The sequence below is a fragment of the Pongo pygmaeus genome, chromosome 8 (assembly GCF_028885625.2).
Source record: "Pongo pygmaeus isolate AG05252 chromosome 8, NHGRI_mPonPyg2-v2.0_pri, whole genome shotgun sequence".
Classification (NCBI taxonomy): domain Eukaryota; kingdom Metazoa; phylum Chordata; class Mammalia; order Primates; family Hominidae; genus Pongo; species Pongo pygmaeus.
This window is the reverse complement of record NC_072381.2, coordinates 109320274-109345636: the sequence shown is the minus strand read 5'-3', so window position 1 is coordinate 109345636 and position 25363 is coordinate 109320274. Positions and strand designations below refer to the sequence as shown.

The 25363-nt window shown below is 43.8% G+C and overlaps 2 protein-coding genes across 4 annotated transcripts in view; one reads left to right on the top strand and one right to left on the bottom strand.

Annotated features, from left to right (window-relative positions):
• Positions 1-9813, top strand: part of COL17A1 (collagen type XVII alpha 1 chain) — a 57040-nt gene extending 47227 nt beyond the window's left edge. The window contains exons 45-57 of one of the 2 annotated variants that reach the window (XM_054435937.2): positions 436-558; positions 1177-1314; positions 1836-1904; positions 2315-2455; positions 5548-5637; positions 5738-5848; positions 6335-6481; positions 6775-7164; positions 7733-7870; positions 8140-8202; positions 8350-8430; positions 8814-8900; positions 9507-9813. In XM_054435937.2, coding sequence (XP_054291912.1) covers positions 436-558; positions 1177-1314; positions 1836-1904; positions 2315-2455; positions 5548-5637; positions 5738-5848; positions 6335-6481; positions 6775-7164; positions 7733-7870; positions 8140-8202; positions 8350-8430; positions 8814-8869 — 1547 coding nt within the window. In that variant the 3' untranslated portion in view covers positions 8870-8900; positions 9507-9813. Of the gene's footprint in view, positions 1-435; positions 559-1176; positions 1315-1835; positions 1905-2314; positions 2456-5547; positions 5638-5737; positions 5849-6334; positions 6482-6774; positions 7165-7732; positions 7871-8139; positions 8203-8349; positions 8431-8813 lie in introns of both variants that reach the window. The other variant, XM_054435936.2, reaches the window with a different exon arrangement.
• A 2062-nt stretch (positions 9814-11875) lies between these two features.
• Positions 11876-25363, bottom strand: part of SLK (STE20 like kinase) — a 61270-nt gene continuing 47782 nt past the window's right edge. For both annotated transcript variants that reach the window (XM_054435934.2, XM_054435935.2), the window contains 6 exons: positions 22757-22886; positions 22140-22264; positions 21129-21317; positions 20437-20562; positions 19314-19427; positions 11876-15527 (listed from right to left, as the gene is read on the bottom strand). In XM_054435934.2, the coding sequence (XP_054291909.1) occupies positions 15381-15527; positions 19314-19427; positions 20437-20562; positions 21129-21317; positions 22140-22264; positions 22757-22886 (831 nt within the window). In that variant the 3' untranslated portion in view covers positions 11876-15380. The remainder of the gene's footprint in view (positions 15528-19313; positions 19428-20436; positions 20563-21128; positions 21318-22139; positions 22265-22756; positions 22887-25363) is intronic.

The following is a 25363-nucleotide window of genomic DNA, read 5'->3' as shown; positions in this document are numbered from 1 at the left end:
GTTGATTGGCTATCTTCTCCATGTGCTAGGACCTATGAGCTGCCTTTAAGGAGGTTACGAATTATTGGGTTGAGGGGAAGGACCCAGGCACATATGATGATACCTAACAATGCAGACACCGCATGATGGAGAACAGACAGACCCAGGGTGCTGGGGAGTTGAGAGAAGGGGGATGCGATGTTGGGGGTCCTTCAGCAGATTGCAGAAGGAAAGGGCGGTTTGGCCTGGGGCAGCTTCCTAGCTCTGTGCTACTTTCAGACAGTGGCTGCTACAGGCTGTCCTTTCTTCTCTTCTTGGGGACGCTTCTCCTTGCCACTATCCTATTTCTCCCCCTGAGAAGACCCTCCCTCCTCAGACCATGGAAGCTATTCCTCGGCCCATTTGTCTGACCCTAGGGTGGAGAAACCAACACAGGATACTTTCTCTTTGCTGCAGGGGGATCATCAAGTACTATGTACGTGTCAGGCCCACCAGGACCCCCTGGGCCCCCTGGGCCTCCGGGCTCTATCAGCAGCTCCGGCCAGGAGATTCAGCAGTACATCTCTGAGTACATGCAGAGTGAGTAGCCGGCCACCGCAAGCCGTGGGGACAAGAACATGGAGATACAGTCTCTTTGCAAGGGAGCTGTGGTATCATCACAGAAATGAGGCTAAGAGACATGGAACGATGTAGGGCAGTGGGAGTGTGTGTGTGTGTGTGTGTGTGTGTGTGTGTGTGTGTGTGTCTATGTGTCCAGGCTCAGGTCTTCCCCCTGCAGAGCCAGGCCTACAGGCCTGTGAGCTCCCCAACACCAGCCTTCTCATAGCTGCCCCTGACACAACCTCCCCTCGCCCACACCCTGGGGAGGAGGCTGGCACACATGCTCATCCCCATGCACCTTGCACGTGCTTTCACACCGCACCTGCATGTGCTCATTTGTCAAATGGGTGGCTGGCTGGAGTCTTGCTGGCCCACAGCCCTCATGGGCCACTTGACCCAGCTCAGGCCTCTGCCTCAGTTTCCCTATGTGTAATTGGGGGAAGGACAGTGAGGGGAAGTCTAGGCTCCCTCCTGGCCCAGCCTTGGGCCCACGTGTGGGGCGGGGCAGGCCTGTTATCATGTGCTTCAGGTCACCTCCGTGGGGAGAACATGTCCTCTTGGGACAGGCTTGACTTTGCTTTGTTCCTTGGTTGGCAGGTGACAGTATTAGATCTTACCTATCCGGAGTTCAGGGTCCCCCAGGCCCACCTGGTCCCCCAGGACCTGTCACCACCATCACAGGCGAGACTTTCGACTACTCAGAGCTGGCAAGCCACGTTGTGAGCTACTTACGGAGTAAGCCCTTCCCCACGCCCTGCACCTGGCACCTTCTTCCTGTGGGTTTGCTTTTGCTCCCAGAGCCTCATCTCCTCATTTGCTGTTTGCTTTGCCCTTCTCTGGAATATGAGTTTTAATTCTGAATTCATAATAATCGGGCCACTGGGATACAGTGTCAACAAGGGTCTGTCCAGATTCAGGGCGGCCACGCTGGAGAGACACCGAGTGAGCCTTCCTGCAATCGACTAATGTGTTCCTCATTATAGGTTCTTCCCACCTGTGCAGGAAGGTTGGCAGCATCTGGCAGGCATTAGGCTAAAGCATGTTCTTGAAAGTAAACTTCCTTTCTTACAAAAAAAGAAAAATCCCAACAACAGTATTTGACTTTGTTATGCTTTCAAAATAGCCTCATAATACTCCATTCATCCATTTCCCCCAAAGACAAACAGCTTGGTGACCGGGCCTTTCAGATTCTGGAATAATGAGGGTGTTGCTTCAGTACCTGCTAAGCAGGTAACCTGAGGTTTTCTCCCCAACAGCTTCGGGGTACGGCGTCAGCTTGTTCTCATCCTCCATCTCTTCTGAAGACATCCTGGCTGTGCTGCAGCGTGAGTGACCTGTGGGGGGATCGAGGGTGGGACTATCTTTGCTTTCTCCTGGCCTCGCTCGTCAGGCAAACCTTGTCCTCGTCTGAGCCTTGGAAGGGCTGCAAGAGGGAGGCAGAGTCCTTTGGACAGAGAGCCACTTATTGCTCTGATCTGCTTGCTGAGTCAGCAAACCGGCTGGAAACGGGGCAGGAAATGTCCTCCCGAGCCCCCATGCCAGGCAAGGTGGCGGGTGTCCCTTCAGGAACCTGGCAGCTTGCTGGTGTCCCCCTGAACACTGTGGGCCTGCGGACCCGGAACTCACAAATGTCACGCAGAGCCAGTCTGTGCAGAGGAGCCCAGGCTGTGGCTGGACCATGGCTGGGGCCCCCATGGCCTGGGTGGGTCCTGCTAGTGCATCCTCTCCTCTCCAGGGGATGACGTGCGTCAGTACCTGCGTCAGTACCTGATGGGCCCTCGGGGTCCGCCAGGGCCACCAGGAGCCAGTGGAGATGGGTCCCTCCTGTCTTTGGACTATGCAGAGCTGAGTAGTCGCATTCTCAGCTACATGTCGAGTAAGTGTCTACAAGAGGGGTGGTTGGGAAGGGCCTGGGATGACTGGGATGAGGACTCGCATCATAAACGTCCCTGTGATCGCCCCACTGACTCCCACCTGCCAGACTGCACCAACCCCAGCAATGAGCAGTGCTCAGAGCCGTTCAAACCTGGGAGCCTGGAGCAGGTCAAGAAGCATGGCAAGGAAAGCCAAAAAGGGGGTCTCAGGCACTGTCTCGTGTGGAGTCTACATACAACTCTCTCTCTCTCACACACACACACACACACTCACTCCCATACACACACACACACCCATACTCACACTCCCATACACACACTCACTCCCATACACACACACACCCCCCCATACACTCCCATACACACACACTCCCATACACACACACACACACACCTATACTCATACTCCCACACACATTCACTCACTCCCATACACACACACACACCCATACTCACACTCCCATACACACACACTCCCATACACACACACTCCCATACACACACACCCATACTCATACTCCCACACACATTCACTCACTCCCATACACACACACACCCATACTCACACTCCCATACACACACTCACTCCCATACACACACACCCATACTCACACTCCCGTACACACACTCACTCCCATACACACACCCCCCCCATACTCACACTCCCGTACACACATTCACTCCCATACACACACACACACACCCATACTCACACTCCCGTACACACACTCACTCCCATACACACACACACCCCCCATACACTCCCGTACACACATTCACTCCCACACACACACACACCCATACTCACACTCCCATACACACACTCACTCCCATACACACACACACCCCCCCATACTCACACTCCCGTACACACATTCACTCACTCCCATACACACACACACACCCATACTCACACTCCCATACACACACTCCCATACACACACACCCATACTCACACTCCCATACACACACTCACTCCCATACACACACACACACACCCATACACTCCCATACACACACACTCCCATACACACACACACACCCATACTCATACTCCCACACACATTCACTCACTCCCATACACACACACCCACCCCCCATACACTCCCATACACACACACTCCCATACACACACACCCATACTCATACTCCCATACACATTCACTCACTCCCATACACACACACACACCCATACTCACACTCCCATACACACATTCACTCCCATACACACACACACACCCATACTCACACTCCCGTACACACACTCACTCCCATACACACACACACACCCATACTCACACTCCTGTACACACACTCACTCCCATACACACACACACCCGTACTCACACTCCCGTACACACATTCACTCACTCCCATACACACACACACCCATACTCACACTCCCGTACACACACTCACTCCCATACACACACACACACACACCCATACTCACACTCCCGTACACACACTCACTCACTCCCATACACACACACACCCATACTCACACTCCCATACACACACTCACTCCCATACACACACACACACCCCCATACACTCCCATACACACACTCCCATACACACACACACCCATACTCATACTCCCACACACATTCACTCACTCCCATACACACACACCCACCCCCCCATACACTCCCATACACACACACTCCCATACACACACACCCATACTCATACTCCCATACATTCACTCCCATACACACACACACACACCCATACTCACACTCCCATACACACACACTCCCATACACACACCCATATTCACACTCCCATACACATACACTCATACTCACACTCCCATACACACATTCACTCACTCCCATACACACACATACCATACTCACACTCCCGTACACACATTCACTCACTCCCATACACACACACACCCCCATACTCACACTCCCATACACACACCCATACTCACACTCCCATACACATACACCCATACTCACACTCCCATACACACTCAGTCCCATACACACACACCCATACTCACACTCCCATACACACACACTCCCATACACACACCCATATTCACACTCCCATACACATACACCCATACTCACACTCCCATACACACACTCACTCCCATACACTCACTCCCATACACACAGTCCCATACACACACACCCATACTCACACTCCCATACACACACTCCCATACACACACACTCCCACACACACCCATATTCACACTCACTTCCATACACACACACCCATACACTCCCATACTCTCACACACTCCCATACTCTCACACACTCCCATACACACACTCCCATACTCACACACACTCCCATACTCACACACACACACACTCCCACACACACACACTCCCACACACACCCACTCACACACACACCCACTCCCACACACACACACTCCCATACTCACACATACTCCCATACACACACTCCCATACACACACACACACACACACTCCCATATACAGACACACCCATACACACACATGCATACACACATTCCCATACACACACTCCCATACACACATACACACACTCCCATACACACATACACACTCCCATTCTCACACACACTCCCATACACACACACTCCCACTCATCCCATACACACACACACACACTCCCATGCACACACTCCCACACTCCCACACTCCCATACACACTCCCACACACACACTCCCATACACACACACTCCCATACACACTCCCATACACTCACTCCCATACACACACTCCCGTACTCACACTCCCATACTTGCACTCCCATACACTCCCATACACACTCCCATACACACGCTCCCATACACACACACTCCCATACGCACACTCCCATACACATACACACTCCCATACACACACACATACACACACACACTCACAGAATGAAGCACACAAGCACCTGGACCTGCTTCTCCGGCCCCGTGGGCCCCTCCGCTCCTCCTTTGCACTCCTCCTCTCTGCCTCTCTTCCTGCCACCATCTCTTCTCTTTCTTGGACCCCACTTCTGTCCAAACCTCTTCTGTGTCCGACCTCCTCTCTGACAGGTGTTTCCATCTGCCTCCCCCTGCCTGATCTGAATCCATCACATCCCTAGGTTCTGGGATCAGCATTGGGCTTCCTGGTCCCCCGGGGCCCCCTGGCTTGCCGGGAACCTCCTATGAGGAGCTCCTCTCCTTGCTGCGAGGTAAGGCCCAGCAGGGGACATCTGTCCAACTGGTTGGGGAGGAAGCAGAGTCCCTTGGGCCAGGCCAGGACTGACTCCGTGTCCTCCCTTGGTGTCTCAGGGTCTGAATTCAGAGGCATCGTTGGACCCCCAGGTCCCCCGGGTCCACCAGGGATCCCAGGCAATGTGTGGTCCAGCATCAGCGTGGAGGACCTCTCGTCTTACTTACATAGTAGGGCACTGTGGAGTGGGATGGGGAGGGCAGGGGATGCAGCCGGGCCTTGGGGGCTCCCATGGGCTTTAGCAAGGGCAGTCCAAGAGCCTGTACAGGGCTGGGTGCAGGGCCCTGGAGAGCGCCACATGTGCTGGCAAGGGGCCTTCAGCCGTGGCAGGGACAGAGATAGGGAGAGATGGCTTTCCCAGGTGCAGCCCGGTGTGTGATTAGGGCCGACCTGGGGCTCCACCTCTCAGTGACTGGAGGGCTGAGTTGAATGAGGCCCAGAATTGGGAGTGGGAGAGCCTGACGGGAACAGCCATTCCTGGATGATGTCAGGAAACAGCAGGCTCTGGCCTCCTGCTTTTCTCTCCTCCCATCACCCGGGAGGCCCAGCCTCATCCCCTCCTTTCAGGTGGGGCCCACAGCGCCCCGAGCACAGGCTGGGAATTCAGCTTCCTCCGCAGCACTACCGCGACCTTTCTTTCTCTTCCTTCTGCCCAGCTGCCGGCTTGTCATTCATCCCAGGCCCTCCAGGACCTCCTGGTCCCCCAGGGCCTCGAGGGCCCCCGGGTGTCTCAGGAGCCCTGGCAACCTATGCAGCTGAAAACAGCGACAGCTTCCGGAGCGAGCTGATCAGCTACCTCACAAGTAGGTGCCCCGACGGTGATGCCCCACCAGGCACCCTGCAGGCAGGCCTTGCTTTCCCCTGTTAAGTGGGGCAGGGAGGCACTTAAAGGGACGGGAAGGCCACACACGAGAGTCACTGGTGGGGTAAGCCCGGTTTCCTTCCACACCAAAATTCTCCCACTCGGGTACAAGAACCCTGAAGTTCACTTCTGGTCTCTCAGGGGCATTGACACCCTGGGAGAGACTCCCTAACTCCCAAGTCTTTCTCTCCACCGAGATCTGAGCTCCCACTCATGCAGCTTCTCACCCTGCAGGTCCTGATGTGCGCAGCTTCATTGTTGGCCCCCCAGGCCCTCCTGGGCCGCAGGGACCCCCTGGGGACAGCCGCCTCCTGTCCACGGATGCCTCCCACAGTCGGGGTAGCAGCTCCTCCTCACACAGCTCATCTGTCAGGCGGGGCAGCTCCTACAGCTCTTCCATGAGCACAGGAGGAGGTGGTGCAGGCTCCCTGGGTACAGGGGGTGCCTTTGGTGCAGCTGCAGGAGATGGGGGCCCCTATGGCACTGACATCGGCCCAGGCGGAGGCTATGGGGCGGCAGCAGAAGGCGGCATGTATGGTGGCAATGGCGGACTATTAGGGGCTGACTTTGCTGGAGGTCTGGATTACAATGAGCTGGCTGTGAGGGTGTCAGAGAGCATGCAGCGTAAGTGGGGACATTTAGGCCTTGGTGCTGGGGGGAAGGTGCGTGGGAGCATCTCCAGACTGGCTTTCTTGTTTGTGGAACCCCCAGGCTGTGAAGACAGAATCAGGCAGGCAGGGGCTGGAGGGGACAGGCAGCCCCAGCCTAGCTCGCAGCCCACTCAGCTTAAGGAGCCCCAGCCCTGGGACCTGAGCTGTGGGGAACAGAGCACGCTGGGGGTTTGTACTTTGCTTTCCCAACACCTAACTCGTTCTGGGTCCCAGATGAGTCATATGACCATGCTGGTTTTCCTGCTGGGGCCGAGAGAAGGGTGTTGGCTAAGAGTCCTTTCCCTGTGCAGCTTAACAGCACAGTTACGCAGTCAACAAGCTTTTGATGCCGGCCCGCAGCAGGAAGAGACCTGTGCCAGTCACACAGTGGAATACAAAGGAATTTGGAGGGCTTCACCCTTGCTGCGGCTTGATCTAGTTCAACTGCTTTGGGAGTTTGACACTCGGAGGGCACTGTGCTCCTGCTGAAGAGGGTACTGGGCGATCCCTGCTTCCTGTGCCCAAGCTCTGGTGTTTTACAGGTCAGGGCCTACTGCAAGGGATGGCCTACACTGTCCAGGGCCCACCAGGCCGGCCTGGGCCGCAGGGGCCACCCGGCATCAGCAAGGTCTTCTCTGCCTACAGCAACGTGACTGCGGACCTCATGGACTTCTTCCGAAGTAAGAGCATCCAACTGCTTTCCCAGCACCTGCCTCACCTTATAGGTTCCCACGGGTCTGCTCCAGAGACACCAATCTCATGAGAAACCTCCAGTTATTAACATTTGAGATGCTCAAAATCAGACAAATGCTATACATTCTGAACTTTGTTTCCTCTTACATGTCCAAACTCCATCACTATCTCGCTGTGTTACTCTGAACAAATGACTTGATGTCCCAAGCTTCCAGGTGATCAAGACTCTAAGGCCAGTGTTTCCTTGCTTTTGCAGCTTATGGAGCCATTCAAGGACCCCCTGGGCAAAAAGGAGAGATGGGCGCTCCAGGACCCAAAGGTAAGTGGTGGCAGAGAGCCAGTCCCTGGATCCTGTGTTAACACCCACCTCGTACTGAAAAGCAGCTCCTGTGCTGGTGCCACACCGGCTACCTGTGCCCTCAGTCCCCAGACTCATGTATTAGTTACGCCCCATTTTTCCTTCCAGGTGACAGGGGCCCTGCTGGGCCACCAGGTCATCCTGGGCCACCTGGCCCTCGAGGGCACAAGGGAGAAAAAGGAGACAAAGGTAAGTGTTGACTGCTCCATGTTTTGCATGTTCTGGAGAGCTGCAAGGCTGACGCTCAGTAGAGAAGCAGATGATTTGTTCCAGAGCAAGCCTGAGAAATTCAGGCAAATGCCAATTACTCCAGGCAGACACTGCCAAAGGCAGAATTTGCATAACAATCCCATTCACAGTGAGGAAGAAAAGGAGAGTGTCAAAGCAGGGAGGAAAAGGAGAACCAAGCTGGTGTTGAAATGGGGCAAACAAGTTAAATAAATGTAGTCTTACAAAAGATTTCACCTTTGAAGCCATCTTTGCAGTAGTCACGGTTGCCATAATTGCCCAAGCCAAGATCCCCACAGGCCACAAGATATGTTTTAACTTCCTACTGATCTTCTCACTTTCAGGTGACCAAGTCTATGCTGGGCGGAGAAGGAGAAGAAGTATTGCTGTCAAGCCGTGAGCTAGCCATGGCAGGACAGCTCCTGGACCAGGTCTCATAATGCATGTGGCACTTAGGTCCAAGCTCTCTAGAGGGTGAAAGCTGGAGTCTGTCAATGTCCTACTGAGACAGCACAGCCAACCTAGCTAGCAACATTTGTTTTAGTCTGAACAATATATACTCATAGAATTCAGTCAAAGATACACAATCTGAAAGAGCTTCATGGGATGGACTCTAAGAGTAGTTGCAATGTTTTAGAATGAGACTTACTTCTCTGCTATCTAGATCTGAACTCCTTGGCTTCTTTACTTAGTTCAAGCCCCAGCCTAGGAAAGCCAGTTACATAAAAGTTGGCTGAGGAGTCTTAGAGCTTTGCCTAAATATGAGCCCAGAAAAGGGAGGATGGGGGTGGGGTGCCTTCCTGGAGGTGACACTTGATGGGGGTGTGTTCTGGTTACTGCTCTAAGGCTGCACCATCAGCTCCTTCCTCCCCTGTTCATTCTGCATTCCCTAGTCAGTTGGCTAAGAAGTGACTCTTGCAACTAAAAAAATTAAGAATTCACTTCCCCTCTAGGAGGTGATAGGGTTTCTAATGGTTATATGTATATCACATTCCCATTTGCTTAGAAAGTCTGATTGCAGCTATGATTGTCCATAGGCCCATGCTAGAGTTCACAGATATGTTATACTGAACCAGGCCAGAGCAAACAGAAAAAGAAGGGTGAAGGGCAATGGACAAGGAAGGAATAAAGGGAGAAGGGGGAAAACAGAAAACCTGATGCTGGGGACACAGCATCAGCTCAAGATGTCACCCTCCATTCTGCACTCAGAAAATGGCACTTGGGGGACTGGGCGCAGTTGGTCTTTAACCACTTTTCAATGTCTAAAAACATTTGTTTGTGGTCTGTAAGATGAAACATCATTTCAATTGTAAAATTTCCCATTAAAGTCTTTTTCTTTTTTAATATCATGTTTAATGTGATTCATCTGACCAAAGAAAGATTAAAAAATAGTCTGGGTTCATTGGGTCTGACTCTAACACTGTTTATTACAAACACAAGAAAACAAAAGTGGTTGTATTTTGGGGCACAGCTTCTGGTATTTCATTCAATCCCTGAGGTCTTTAAAGGCAAATCTTCAGATACCTGCAACTATGAACTCAATCTGGGGATTTTACAAAGCACATGAAAGTTTTCCCTAAGCACAAGTTATTTGAAATAAACATGCAACAAATGAGCAAGAAGATTACTTGCAATTAGGTAGTGCTTTATCCTGGGGCAATGGAATTATGATTGTAGGGCAAGTAATATATGGAATATAGAAACTTCTATTAAAGAAAAATGTACAAATCTCAAATGCCCCAAAGAAACGCACAGTAACATCAGATACTCCAATTCAGAAGAGACTATACTTAGCCATTTGGTGAATTTGTTACAAGTTGTGACTCTCAAATTGCTGGATAATTAAAAATGGGATTAAATTACATCTATTTCTACACCACTACTCTTCTAAAAAGACTTTATTTTCCATAAGGTCTCTGCTGAGTGTCTCATATTAGCCCAGAAAAAACACTCCACTTGTTACCTCTATATCAAACAACCGCTAACGGCAACAACCAGTCAAGCACTACACACTCTATGTGGTCTTTTTGCCTGTTTTATTATATCCTGATAATTGCCTGCTATGAATTAATGAGAATTTTTAAAAAATGAGGCTGGGTGCAGTGGCTCATGCCTGTAATCCCAGAATTTCGGGAGGCAGAGGCGGGCAGATTGCTTAAGCCCAGGAGTTCGAGACCAGCCTGAACAACATGGCAAAACCCCATCTCTACTAAAAATACAAAAAAATTGGCCAGCGTGGTGGCGGGCACCTGTGATCCCGGCTACCCGGGAGGCTGAGAATGAAGAGTCACTTGAACCCGGGAGGTGAAGGTTGCAGTGAGCCGAGAACGCACCACTGCACTCCAGCCGGTGAGACTCCATCTCAAAAAATAAAATAAAACAAAAATAAAATAAAAATTAGTTCATACAGCCTCTAGATTTCAAACAACTTGAGTTTTACTGTCTAATGAAAACTATTGTGTATAATAAAGGAATTGTGCCTTTTAAATAATTTTTTTTCAAAAGAATTCATTAGTTTTACCCAAAGGCTGAATTTTTTACTTTTTAATTGTAGCTTTTACACTTATTAAAAGTAAGTTCCAAAAAAAGGGGGGAAAAAGATGTTTTGACCCTTTTAAAAAAAGTAGCTTTAGGGGTTCAAGTATTATATCCCCTTTAATAGTGATCCTTATCTCGATTAATCAAGACATAGGCGTTTTTCCGTTGTTACTAGATTTACCTAAGATACCCAAAGTCTTCATCAAGTTTTATGTTCAAGTAAAATAGGGTACAAGTCCAAACTTACTACCTTCTCTGGACAAAACTCAGAAGGAGGATGGGCAGATATGAGGTTATGTCCTCAGCTGTATGGCAATGGATGTGAGCCTCTTTTGTTTCATTTTTTTTAGTCAAGAATGAGCTCAATAGTGCACAACGCTCCCAGATTAGAAAATGACACTCCATGCCTCCCTCTAGCTGGACACGTGCCGAGTGATGCTGCCTAGCGTCTACTGAATCTTGCATGAACATTATCAATGACGAAGAGACTATTTTTGCAGAAGTGAGGTCATATGATTTGTGAAATGCTTGGTGAGAAAAATCATCCATCCCAAGGGGGAAAGAAATTAAAAACATACACATATATACATAGGCTGATAGAAATATTTTAAGCACCTCCCAAAGGAGGGGTTTGCATGCTGAAAGACAACCCCCAGCAAGTTACCACTAAAAACTACATTTGAGTGTGTGTGTGTGTTTGCGTGTGTGCTGTGGCCTACAGACAGCTAGGAATACTAACTCTGGAAGGATCAGAAGACCTGGGGGGACTGCAAGTTTTACAATATAACTAGGACCAACAACTGCAAAGTGTTCTCAGGCAGGACACTCCAGTTTCAAAGATTCTCAATAAAAGACTGCTTCCCAAAACTGATTAAGAAATAACTTTATTTTTCATGTGTCAATCCCATGATTGAAAAGACATGTTGCTCCCAAGTAGATAAGAGGCATAATCTGAAACAAAATTCTTTCTCAAAATTTAGCTTATGAACTCATTACACTGCAAGCCAGAGAAGGAGCACAAAAAGCTGCAGCCCACATTGAAACCTGGCAAACACTCTCCGCCAAAATTAGTAGCAGGAATGTTAAAGCTTTATCAAAAACATGTCAGCAACGGAATAGCAACAATACAGCCATTAACTGTTGTGCCTTCAACTTAAGAAAAGCATTTAAAGAATCACCCCATTTCTTACAAAAATCATTTCTCAGAAAAGAATTGTTAATCAAAAGACTATTAGAACTGGAACTCTTCTTTCACTTCAGTTCTAGATTTTCTTTCATCAACAATATCTCTAGTTAATACTTGGACAGAATTTGGCTTCTCAGAAGAGTCTTTGTCATTTAAGCATAGTGTGGAATGGGAAAAAGTGTGTAGTTACAAGGAAACTAGAAGAGTACAAAAAAATAGTCACTTCTGAAACTTGCTGATGCTCAAGAAATCAGAGACCCTTCATTAAGGTGGGTCTCATATGCCTGAGAGCTTTGTGCTTGAGGAAGTACGACTTAAGAGGTAGCTCTGGTTCTGGTAATCTATACTTAATTATAATTTGCTGTATCCTGTCACAAGAGAGTTCTAATATTTTCAGCAAAGTAAAAGCATTCAACATTTTTTCCTTACCCACCCTATAGCTTCCCCATAGAAAAAGATAAGAAAAAGCTTAATGTGACTCCACATAGAATAGCAGCTAATTCAGCAACTCACACTGTATGGTTGTTGACAGGACTAGGAAAGGCAGCCTGGTGCCCCAAGCTGTAGGAGCTGGATCTGCAGAAGTGTGCAGGTCTGCTGTGTTCACAGCACTCAGGGAAAGAGGGGAGGAGGTGGCTGATGACGGTGCACGTTCAGAGAAGTTTTTATGTGTTTCATGGCATATTCTGCCACAGCAACAAAACAACCAAATCAGCAGTAGATTTGACTGTACTCTTCGATTTCAAAGAAGTCTGCGCCCCTCGCCCACTCGCCACCTACACCTCACGCAGGAAAGATAGATCACTATCATCTATTTGAATACAGGGCCTCAGAAGAGGTGGGCTGGTATGGGTACAAACAGCATATTTTATAACAAAACACTTTTTGAAAAGATTTATATAACTTTAAGTATTAAAATGAATGCTTTACCTTTACATATGTATCACTGTACAGTCTTGCACTCACACGATTATGGTCATATTTGAAAGCGAACTCAAGCACAAACACTGAATCCAAAAGGCAGTTTTAAGGGAGATCCAACCTTACCCACAGCGTCAACCATTCCACTCTGAGCCTCTCTCCTTGAGTCAATACTCTGAATGTAAGTTGAAAGGAACAGAAAGAATCAAATATTCAGACCAAATTAATCAGGCACCACACACTATTTAGCACACAGGGTATCAATTAAATGATACTAGAAAAAAATGTCTACTGCCTGAGGTATTCATTTTTTAAAAGTCAATAAACTGAAAATTTCAAAAGAGAAAGTGGTATGAAAACGTTCCTTCCCAATCCCTCTTCAAATAAATCATTAAATACACTGGGCAACATTATACTGTCATTTTTATCATAACAATATAAACAACTTTTATCATCCTGAATATTACTTTATAAAGATATATATTTTAAAAGGCTTTCAAAACATTTTTCAACCCAGCATTTGAGAATAAAGCATTAAGAGTTTTGTATACAGTAACACATTCATGTGATAAGTGTATGAATTTACAACCATACATAATATGTATATATATGTATATATATTTATATAAAAAACAAACTTGGCCAGAAGTTAAGGCTACCTACAAAGTTGTCCAAGTAAATTATGTTTGTCAAAACAATTATAAAATTAAAATCACACATGCATTTTTAAATCACCTAAATCACTGACAAACAAGGTTCAGCATCCAAAGTTTTCAAATTAACTGCAAGAAAGTGCTACAGACATTTACATTTTCTAAATATGAATCAGTGTTACCACAAAGTTACATTTAAATTTTTCACCAGCCTCAAAAGTAATATAACTGAAAACAAACTTTCACAATTTGGTACCTAGCACTCTTAAGAGAGAATAGGTTGAAAATGGCAGGCAGCAAGCATCATTCACAAATGTGCTGTCTCAGACAGCAAAGTACAGTTTATAATACTGTCTGACCTGACATGTGGCTGAAATTCTAAGCCTCATAAGGGACTAGGAGTGAACATTTCATTAATAATTACACACATCAGCAACCACATGATAAAGGCTTCAGGCTTTTCCCACTCAAATCAAAGTGAATGATTTAAACATGGAACAAAATAAAACCAAGACATAAGTAGCCTCATTTCAAAATAAGGAAAAGTAATTTCTGACATGTGCCTAAATATTTAATTTAAACTTTTAAAAAAGTATTCTGAACAAATGCCTCTTTTAAGATTAATTTCTGAAGATATATTTATAAATATAACTCACAGCCTGCAGGCCTCTGACAGAGTTTTAAACAGAATTAGCTAAGATGGAGAGAAATCATTTAACCAGCTCAGGTATTATTTTAGAAAATAAACACAGATAGCTAAACCTATATTGCTTAAATTTCATGAGTTTTACATTTCCAATTTGCAATGTAAAAGCTACCTCTTTTTTTCATCTTTCCAAACTTTGGTACATGTATTTTAGGATGAAAATTTCTATCAAATGGTAAGAGAAGCAAAAATTCCAAAACAACCATGTTTAATTCTAAAGATGTTTTTGTCTGTTGATCAAAAAGAAAATCCTACTTACGACTTGACTGAAATTTAGTGTTTTAGGCACTATCTTAAGAAAATTAGCACCCTCAATTATTAGCTCATGCCTAAAGAGGTAATTCGTTTTGACAAATCACTGAAATAATTTTTCTCTTTTAAAAGAGGGTGTTCCTATTTAAAGAAAAAAAATATTCATTTACTGAGTCAATAGCATATTTGAACAAATCATAGCTTTTTTATGAGAGCTGATCCACCAAAAGAAAATTATCCCAACTCTCTGCAGCAGAGCTTCAACTACAGAATTTAGGCATCATTGAGAAGTTACGTCAGGTAAGAAGAATTTATTAATACTTAGTGATGTAACAGTTTTTCTTAAATAACTTTAAACATTATTTCTCCAACAGTTTTCAGGTAGCAGTGTCTAAAGAACATAATTTTTAAGATGAATATACAAAGTCACCTTAGTCACCAAGATGCTACTTTGCCAACATGGCCTAGCATCTGTCTTAGTTCGTTTTCCCTTCATCTTTGCTTAAAAACAAAACAAAAAAAACAAAAAAAGGAAAACACCTAGAAGGTGAGGCAGGTGATTGTCTTCGTGAGCTATCTGAAAGACTGTGGCAGAAGATGAGAACAGAATGACATACTGAAAGAGCCAAACCCACGCACAGAATGCTTCCCATTGTTATGATCCGGTGGAATGCAAGCTGGGAATAGGATAAAATTTGGAAATCCGGCTCTGTGTTGATGGGTTAAGGCATTCAGACTCCCCAGTCATTTTAAAGAATACTTCCTGTTCCTGTAGTTTCCTGGCAAACTCTTCTTCCAGTGTCTTAAAAAGAAAGGGAAAAAGAAATTGTTATGTGCTGGTATTATACATAGAATTTATGCTGACAGCCAAGATAAAACTACTTGTCCAAAACACTTTCTTTGTATATAATCCTCAAGAAGACACGCCCACTCAATTTTTTAAGATCATAAGCTTGCACAGCCCTATGTGCAAGTCCAGCTCAGCCACATAAATGGACAATTTGGGTCCATTCCTTAACTTCCCTATATTAGAGAACCATTTAATTCCTCAATTCCTCTGCTGTAAAAATAGGGATAATTTGCTATATGAAGTCTAAATGTGATAATGATGTACTTACACATACTATGCACTCTAATATATGGTACCTATCATTAACTATTATCTGTTTCTCCCACATGGCACTTACCCCTGTCTACTTGTTATTTTAGTTACGATGCGCCTGTATTTTCTTTCACACTAGACTATAATATAAGCTGTTTAAAGGTACAACCTAAACCAGAATCATTTTTACCCCCATAATACAGAGCAAAAATAAGTGCTTGAGAAATGTAAGAGGCACCGTTGTGATGTGAATGTCTGTGCCCCCCAAATCCATATAAAAACCTAATCCCTAATGTGCGCGTACTATGCATAGAAGGTGGGACCTCTGAGAGGGGATGAGGTCATGAGGTGGAGCCCTCCAAATGGGATGAGTGCCTTCATGAGGGGCTAAAGAGAGTTGTTATTCCGCCATGTGAGGACACAGTGAGAAGTCGGCAGTCTGTAACCCAAATGAGGGCCCTCACCAAAGCGTGATCGTGTTGGCACCCTGGTCTCAGACTCCCCAGCCTCCAGTTTATGGCATTTTGTTACAGGTATCAATGACTCTGTGGAGAAGTGATTCAGGGATAAGTGGTGCTGTAGAGGTACAAAGCACAGGAAAAGAAGGAAGGATATAGGAGGGGTTCTCAAAAGAGATGAAACATGAGCTTAGTGCTGAAGGAAAGATAAGAATTTGATAGGCAGTATGGGGAAGGCATGCCAGAAACAGAGCCGAAACACAGCAGGCAGGAAGCCGAGGAGCTGATATGAGGAGTGGCCATTATACCCAAGGCTGGAACCTGGACTGGGAACAAAGTGGCTAGTGGGAGAGGAAGCTAGAAAGGGTGACTGTGACTCAGGTGTGGCACTATGAAGGCTTCGCAGTCAAACTGAGGCAATTAATTTACATTTTACTCTGATGGAACTGAAGATTTCTCAACATCACTATGACAGTGTCGAGACATGTTCTTGAGGAAAAATCCTCCAGTGATGGCAGGTGAGTGGGAAGAAAGGAAAGGGAACTAGAAACTAGAAGGCCCATTAGGACATTCCTGAACAATTTAAACAAGCACCAGGATAGCAGTGAGAAAGAAAGGAGACACGTTATGAAAAAGAGTCCAAATTAATTGGCACCTGATTGAATGTAGGGTGTGACAGAAATGAAAAATAATTCTGGTTTCTAGCATAGATGTCAGTTAAGAGAACAGGAATGCAGAAAAGAACATCTGATGGTGAGTGGGCTGCAGTGAGTGGGGAAAGGTGAGATGGAGATGAAGGAAAAGGATGCTGAGTTTGGTTTTCTCTCTACTGAGTTTATACTCTTCAGTCAACACTGAACAGGTATGTAGTCATCTGTACAATGTGCCAGAACTGTTCTAGAAACTGGGTACATATCAATAAATGAAGCAATCATGGCATGCTTTTAAGGAGTTTATATGCTCACTCACAAGAGGGGACAATAAACAAATGTGTCTGGTGGTGATGAATTGTTACAAAGAAAAACAAAGAAAGGAGAGCAGATACAGAACGTTTGGGGTTCAGTATAGGTGCTACTGAGATACAGTGACCAAGAAAAGGAACCACAAGGCTTAGGTGAAATGAGGAGGAGCAGAACACCCAGATGGAAAATGGGCACTTAGCTCAAACTGATAATAAAAACAAGAAACAATAATAGCAATAGCGACCATTCACTGAACCATTACTATAGCTCAGGTACTAGATAACTGCTATATAAACACCACCAAATAGGTAGTGTCACTCTCATTTTACAAATTAGGAAAACTAGGCCTAGAAATGGTAAGTGAGAAAATTAATCAGTAAGTGTCAGTACTGAGATCTGAACCCACATCTGTATGACTTTACAATTCGTGCTCTATACAACCGCTACCATTTAAGTTTTGGGGTTGTCTATATGCAACAGTTGAAACCATGACTAGCGATAAAATCATCAAGGTAAAGACTGTTCTTTACTAAAGGGGCAAAACTGAGAAATGTCTACATTTCAGGAGACAAAAGGGGATAAAGAACACAGAGAACGAGCAGAGCTGTGTCACAAAAGCCAGGTGAGAGGAGAATTTTAAGAAACAAGACTTTTAAGGAGAACAGTTAGATAAGGCCATAGGATCTGATTATTAGCAACTCACTTGTGACCACTGTCAACAAGTTCAACTAGGGTGTTTGAAGCAGATGCTAGGCTGCAAGTAGGTAAAGGAGATTTTACACCGTTTACAATTCTGTACCTTTTGAATTCTAAACTACATGAATGCATTACCTATTCAAAAAGTTTAACAATAAATAAAATTTAAATTAAAAAGCCACACTATGGGCCGGGTATGGTGGCTCATGCCTGTAATCCCAGCACTTCGAGAGGCCCAAGCGGGTGGATCACCTAAGGTTAGGAGTTCGAGACCAGCCTGGCCAACATGGCGAAGCCCCGTATCTACTGAAAATACAAAAATTAGCCAGGTGTGGTGGCAGATGCCTGTAATCCCAGCTACATGGGGGGCTGAGGCAGAGGAATTGTTTGAACCCAGGAGGCGGAGGTTGCAGTGAGCCGAGATCGCACCATTGCACTCCAGCCTGGGCGACAGAGTGAGACTCCGTCTAAACAAACAAACAAACAAAAAGCCACACTATGAACTCATTTAGTCATTTCACTTCCTTTGGCACATAGCTAAATACGTATTTCCTTGATTGATTGGATGGATGGAAGAAAGGAATGGTGGAAATGTATAGTAGGCAGGAAGCCCCCCCAAAAGAAAAGTTTAAGTTTGAGTAGCGAAGGCTCAGAGATCATACAGTGATAGCAAAAACTCAGGTGAAATGGTTAGCCAGTAAGACCAGGTGAATAGGGTGTCAAGTAAAAACAAGGGAAAGGGGTGAGACAGGGAAGACACCATCCTTATTTTTACCAGATTTCAAGTTTACATCAATACCAGGGCCTTTTAATATGGCTCCAGTTGACCTGTTCAGACTCAGCTGTCATCGCTTCCTTCCTTCCTTCCTTCCTTTTCTTCCTCCCTAATGACTACACACTGGCACACACTCCCTCTTACACTCCAATGTCAGAGAACGATCTACAATTCTCTGTACGCTTCCTTTTCACTCATTCTCTTCTCTCTACTCAAATCATCCCATTCCACTCCAATCAGCCCATCCGCTTAGCAAGTTCTTACTCATCCTTCAAGACTCACTGGGCTTGCAAGGCATCTCCTCTTGAAGACCTTCCCTGACTTACCCAGGCAGATTTAAGCTCTCCTCCTCCTCTGCTTACAAAATCTGTTCCTTTCCCTTGTATTCTGTACTCACCTCCTTCAGAGCAATGACCCTACCAGTTCATAACTCTTTGTCACTAGATTCCAAACCTTCTGGGGACAGAAACTTTGTCTTTTCATCTCTATGTTTCCTGCCCCGACACTGTACCTGACACACAGTAGGTAAAGAGCCAATAGCTGGGTAGACGGACGAGTACACACATATCATTTTAATTAAAGCTTTTAAAATTACCTTTTTCCTAGGTCTCAATTTCTCTCTCCACTCCTTTAATTCTTGGCTATGTTCCTCATCTAACTCCTTCAGTTTCTGAGTCTCATGCTCAACCAACAAGTGGCATTTTTCATTCTGAAAATAAAGTTGGGATTTTAAAAAATTTCAGATCAACTAAGCAATTTTTCACAAATACAATTATCTTCCATAATAATAAATTACTCATCAAATATCACGCTATTACTGAGATACAAGTTTTCCTCTATAAAAACCAAGGGCCATGAATTAGGAAATGAATCATAGCTTCATTTTTTACAAGTTTAGAAGCTAGAACTATTACATACCATATAAAAAGAACTTAAAAAGAACTAGCTTGAGCTTTTGTTTTTCCTTTCTAAGAAGATTTGCTCATAAAACTGACACTTCGGAAGGCAGCTTGCATATATTTTACCCATGAGTACAGAATGTGGGATCTGGTACTAAAGGGTTGGCCTAATAGATCTATTCCTGTAATAGATCTATTGGCCCATTAGGCCAATCTATTAGGATCTGTTCTACTATAGTAAATTAAGCAAATATATAGATACCCACATTTATATACTACTCTGAAATCTTAAACATTTTAGATGGGCTGTACATTCTATGTAAGGTCCTAAATCAGCCCTCTCTCAAGTAACCTTTAAATTTCCTAGGAGAAAAATTCCCATATATTTAACTTATCACTTATTTCAAAAACCTAGAAGAAAATAAACTATTTCCCTCTAAATGGAAAAGAAATTTTAAACTTAGAATCTGACAAAAAATTCAGAATATGACAACAAAACTGTCTACATCATTTTGAAACTCTCCACATCTTCTTGCAAAATATACTAAAAACCATACTCAATACTGCTTTTGAAAGACTTAATTTCGTAGGTTACAATTTAGCTTCATGTTTACATTAATCCTGGTTATATATAATCTACACAAGTGCCTATGATACTAAACTGATCTTCATTTGGATCTGTACAAAAAACAGAACCTCTCAAACCCAGCATGTTTGTAAGTATGATGCAGTTGACTTTGGCTAGCTACTGTTCTCTCAAAAGCAGCCACTTGTGCTGCTGCATCCTATGGGGTTTGCTGTCAGGCTTCTGTATCTGACCTGCAGCTGATGCAGTTCGCGGACATTGGCTTCACACTGCAACTGAAGATCCCGCATTTGATTCTCATGTTTCTGATGCTGAGCCATTCTCTCATTTTTCTGCCTCTTTTCTTCTTGTGCAGCAAACTATAAATAAGAAAAAAAGATAAATTATAGTTCAGAAGCATGTGATTTCTATAAATTCTGAAGATATAAAGGAATTTAACAAAACAAGGCCACAATAAACTGAAGCTACAAGTAATAACATGCTGAGACTCAAATCTGGAGTCCACATCACAGCTTCAGGGGAGAGCAGGAACTTCTGATTAAAACCTTGATCCTCCTATCTGCTTAGTGATCCGAGTTAATTTGTGTGTGTGACCATGACTACAGAAGTATCACAGTGAGGCCATATATCTTGACTTGAAAAGTTGTCCAAGTCATCTCATTCCCAGGGCTGGTCTTAGGACCAGTCTAGTTCAGGAGCTGGTATGGGGTATAGGAGGAAAGGCTTTGCTCTCTGTGACCACCATCCTGGGGAAGACTAATTGGTATATGCTATGTATCTATAGCCCCAGGCCACAGAGTTAAAGTGAACATCAACAAGCCTAAGGTGGCTCTAATTGTTTAGAAAGAAAGGAATTTTGTAGAACTTCTAATGGTCATTCAAAACTTTAAAACCTAAAAGAGGAGAGACTAATTTGCATATTTACCTGTTTAATTTTATCACGGTCCTGATCTGGTGTGGCTGTTGAGTTAATTCTCAAACTTTTCTTAAACATGGCCATTCGAGTCTTGGCTTCACTGCGCTGAATCTTGGGCAGTCTTGCTCTTTCTTGAGTCTGTCTGTTTTTCAATTCCTCAATAAGTCTTTGATTGTAACGCTGCATTTGCTCTGTTTCCTATGAAAGTTTTAAATAGAATCCAGTGACATAGAAACAATAGTTAGTACCCACATGCACATTTAAATATGTCATTTTGTTATTGTTGTTTCCTATAATTACCCTCTCCCTTGTTGCAGTGACCAGCAAAATACTAGGCACAAAATAACTTGTAAGAAGTTAGGCTAGGTCTGGTGACCTGTAATCCCAGCACTTTGGGAGGCTGACACAGGAGGATCACTTGAGCCTAGGAGTTTGAGACCAGCCTGTGAAACATAGTGAGACCCTGTCTCCACACACAAAATTTTTTTTTTTAATTAGCAGGGTGTGGTGGTGCATGAATGTACTTGGGAGGCTGAGGTAGGAGGATCCCTTGAACCCAGGAGCTCGAGGTTAAGTGAGCTATGATTGAGTGCCACTGCACTCCAGCCCAGGTGACAGAGCAAGACTCTGTCTCAAAAGAATAAAAAGAAAAGAAAGTTATTAGTGATGAGAGTTTTATATTGCAACTCTTTTAATAAGTACAAGGAGTCCATACTTTAGGGTACTTGAACCACAAATAGAGCCAAAATAGTTACCTTTGAGAGCCAAGATGAAGATTACAAGGTGTAAAACGTCTTTAAGCATTGTTAATTAGTTACTTTCCTTATAATTTGTAGAAAAGAAGTTTGCAATCATGATCAAGATACAATTAATTACTCCAAACTTCATCCAAGAAATTGTAGGATAAAAGACAGAAAGGAAATCTAAAATTCAGTATCTAAGAAACTTAAGTTTCAAAACTAAATAGCTTTGCAAACTTTAAAACGAACAAAAAAATGAAGAAATTTTCCTTTCATTAACCTTCTCGTGGCGCTTAAGTAGCTGATGTCTTTGCATGAAATACTGATCTTTAAGCTGCTGTTTGAGCAGCTGGTGTTTTTCTTGTAAGTGTCGTTCTTCGAGCTCCCAAATTGCAGCTTCTCGAGCTAGAAGACAGCAGTTTTCAAAATGTCACTTTGCTCTTTTTTTACTAATGTACTTTGCTCTTCATTTTAATATTTACATAGAAGTATTCTAAATACACTAACTTGTACACACATATTGACATTCTGAGCTGTAAGTGCAACTGTAACCAATGTAAGGCAATATCTATTACCTCTTTCCAGTCTGTTCTAATGTCGTATAAACAGAGAATGTCCTACTCTGAACACCAAAATCCTATTTAATCATCTTAATAAGAAAGAAAAAAAAATCTAAGCTAATTTGTTAGGGAAGATAAGTACTTTAAATCCCATTCTAACACACGACCATTAGGTATACTAACAACTATAAGGCATAATGAGTACACAAAATTATTCAGATATATTTCCAGCACCATCAGGGCAAGAAGAAATTTTAATGGTTATATGTTTACATTCACTTCTACTGTCACAAGGAATTCTACATTTTGCAGTATTTCTTAATTTTAAAAAAATTACCTCTCATGAGCTGTTGCTTGTTATTCAGGCACTCTCTCTCAATATTAGCTAACTCTGCCTTCTGCTGCTGGATGATCTTTTTCAGAGAGCCATCTAATTCTTGCTGTTGTTTCTGAACAAACTCTTGTTCCTATTAAAAAGTTAATTGTCAGTTAGTAAGTATCTAATGAACTAAACATCCATTTATCTATATGGCTGTATATATTAGTGGTTAACAAGATTTCCAAACCAAGTTTGCAAAGTTAGCTGGATTTTAAAATCACCAAAATTATATAGTACAAATGTATTTAGTCACCCAATTCAGTCTAAGAAAAAAGCAGTAGAATACATAATATTCTAAACTCACTAAGAAGGATACATACAGAATAAGCATATAGCCCACTCATAATTAAAGTGCCCTATTACACTAGCATCTTGGAGAGAACAGTAAATTTGCAGCTTCTAAAACTGATTACTCATTCCACTATGGTGTGACTGAAACAAGGATAAATAAGAAATGTTCTTTAAGTGTCGGGTGTGGTGGCTCATGCCTGTAATCCCAGCACTCTGGAAGGCCAACACGGGTGGTTCTCTTGAGGTCAGGAGTTCGAGACCAACCTGACCAACATGGTGAAACCCCATCTCTACTAAATATACAAAAATTAGCCAGATGTGGTAGCGGATGCCTGTAATCCCAGCTACTAGAGAGGCTGAGGCAGAAGAACTGCTTGAATCTAGAGGGTGGAGGTGGCAGTGAGCTGAGATCATGCCACTGCATTCCAACCTGGGTGACAGAGTGAGACTCCATCTCAAAAAAAAAAAAGAAAGACCCTCTAGGAAAAAAGGCAATTAAGAGCTAATAGGTAAAACAGATACCAGAATTTGGGGAACTAAAGAGGAAGAATTTTAGGAGATAAATTTTAGGAAGAAATACCATGGCTATCCTAACAGAAGAAGATAGTTTCTGTATCTACAGCATGTGCCTAAAAAGAAGAACAATAATTTGAGAAATTAATGAGAATGCATTGCTAGAGAAATGCAAACTGGGGATAGGAAAGTGAGTTACATACTATAAATCTATCAAGAAAATTTGTATAATCACAGAATTCTACAAACATGTTTGGGATTCACTAATTCATTCAACAAATATTTATTGAGTACATATTATCTACCCAAATGCCAAATTTCTGCTTTAGAAAAACATCCTTCAATTATTGTGCAAAAAAAGGAAACGTTAAAGTGACTTATGGTCTTTCTGCTAGAATCATACATCTACAGAAGAAAAGGAACAACATCCAAATTAAAGAAATGTAAATTTGGATCTGTCCATCCCTCTCTTGGCAGTTATAGCAGGTGGTGATTGGCTCACGGACTATTCAATCAATTTTTGTGTGGATTTAGAATTTAGAATTGAAGCAGAATTTCACTTGTAATCCCCCCTCTTGCACATCCTCGAGAAGATCAAAACCTAAGATGCATTTTGGAACTATTCTTGAGGCCTTAGAGTCTGATGAGGTCTGGATCACTGCCAGGCAGCTCCTCAAATGCACAGAGAGTCTCACTCCACTCCTCAGGATGGCCTTGCTACCATCCTGAATCTCTGGAGGTGGCACAGTTCCTGTCAGAGAGTGAACTAATTTGGTGTTGTAAATGCTGCTGTTTCATCTGCATCTTCATTTGCATTTTAGCATAAATACATACACAGTAGAGAAAGAAAAGACTAATGAATGCCTCTATAAAATGCAATTACCAACTTGGCTACAGTCACCTGTAAAACTTTATCACTAAGAAAATTATGAAAAAATTTTCAATGAATATTTAAATTCAACTATTTAGAATAAGGGCTTCTGAGTTTTAATAAAGAGATGCAAAATCTCAAAGCCTATCTTTTAAGTAGTTATAACAAAGTTGTTCAAGCTTTTCTTTTTCCTACTATTTGTAACAAAATTAAACTGTTTCTCTAATTTCAATTGTAAAATTTTTCTTTTTTTTTTTTGAAACAGAGTCTTGCTCTGTCGCCCAGGCTGGAATGCAGTGGCGCAGTCTCGGCTCACTGCAAGCTCCGCCTCCCGGGTTCATGCCATTCTCCTGCCTCAGCCTCCTGAGTAGCCGGGACTACAGGCACCCACCACCAAGCCCGGCTAATTTTTTGTATTTTTTAGTAGAGACAGGGTTTCACCGTGCTAGCCAGGATGGTCTTGATCTCCTGACCTTGTGATTCGCCCACCTCGGCCTCCCAAAGTGCTGGGATTACAGGCGTGAGCCACCGCGCCCAGCCTCAATTGTAAAATTTCTATATACAAACTTGTTCAATAAACAACGTAACCTGCAAAAATATCAAAGGGTTTTCTTTTGTTCAACATTTTTATCATTGGTTTACATATAGGATTAAAAAAAAATCTGTGTAGACAGAAACAATGGGTCTAAATTAACTAGCATAAATATAAATCTTACATTTAGGCACAAAAAAATCAAACACAAAACTAAAGGATGGGGTGAATAAATACTTATGGGAAAATAAAAAAGGTAAATATAAGCCAGTGCCACTAAAACAGTAAATGTAATTTCTCATCTATGCAATTTTTGTTCATATTACTTTATTTATGTTTAAATTAAACACGGTAAGAG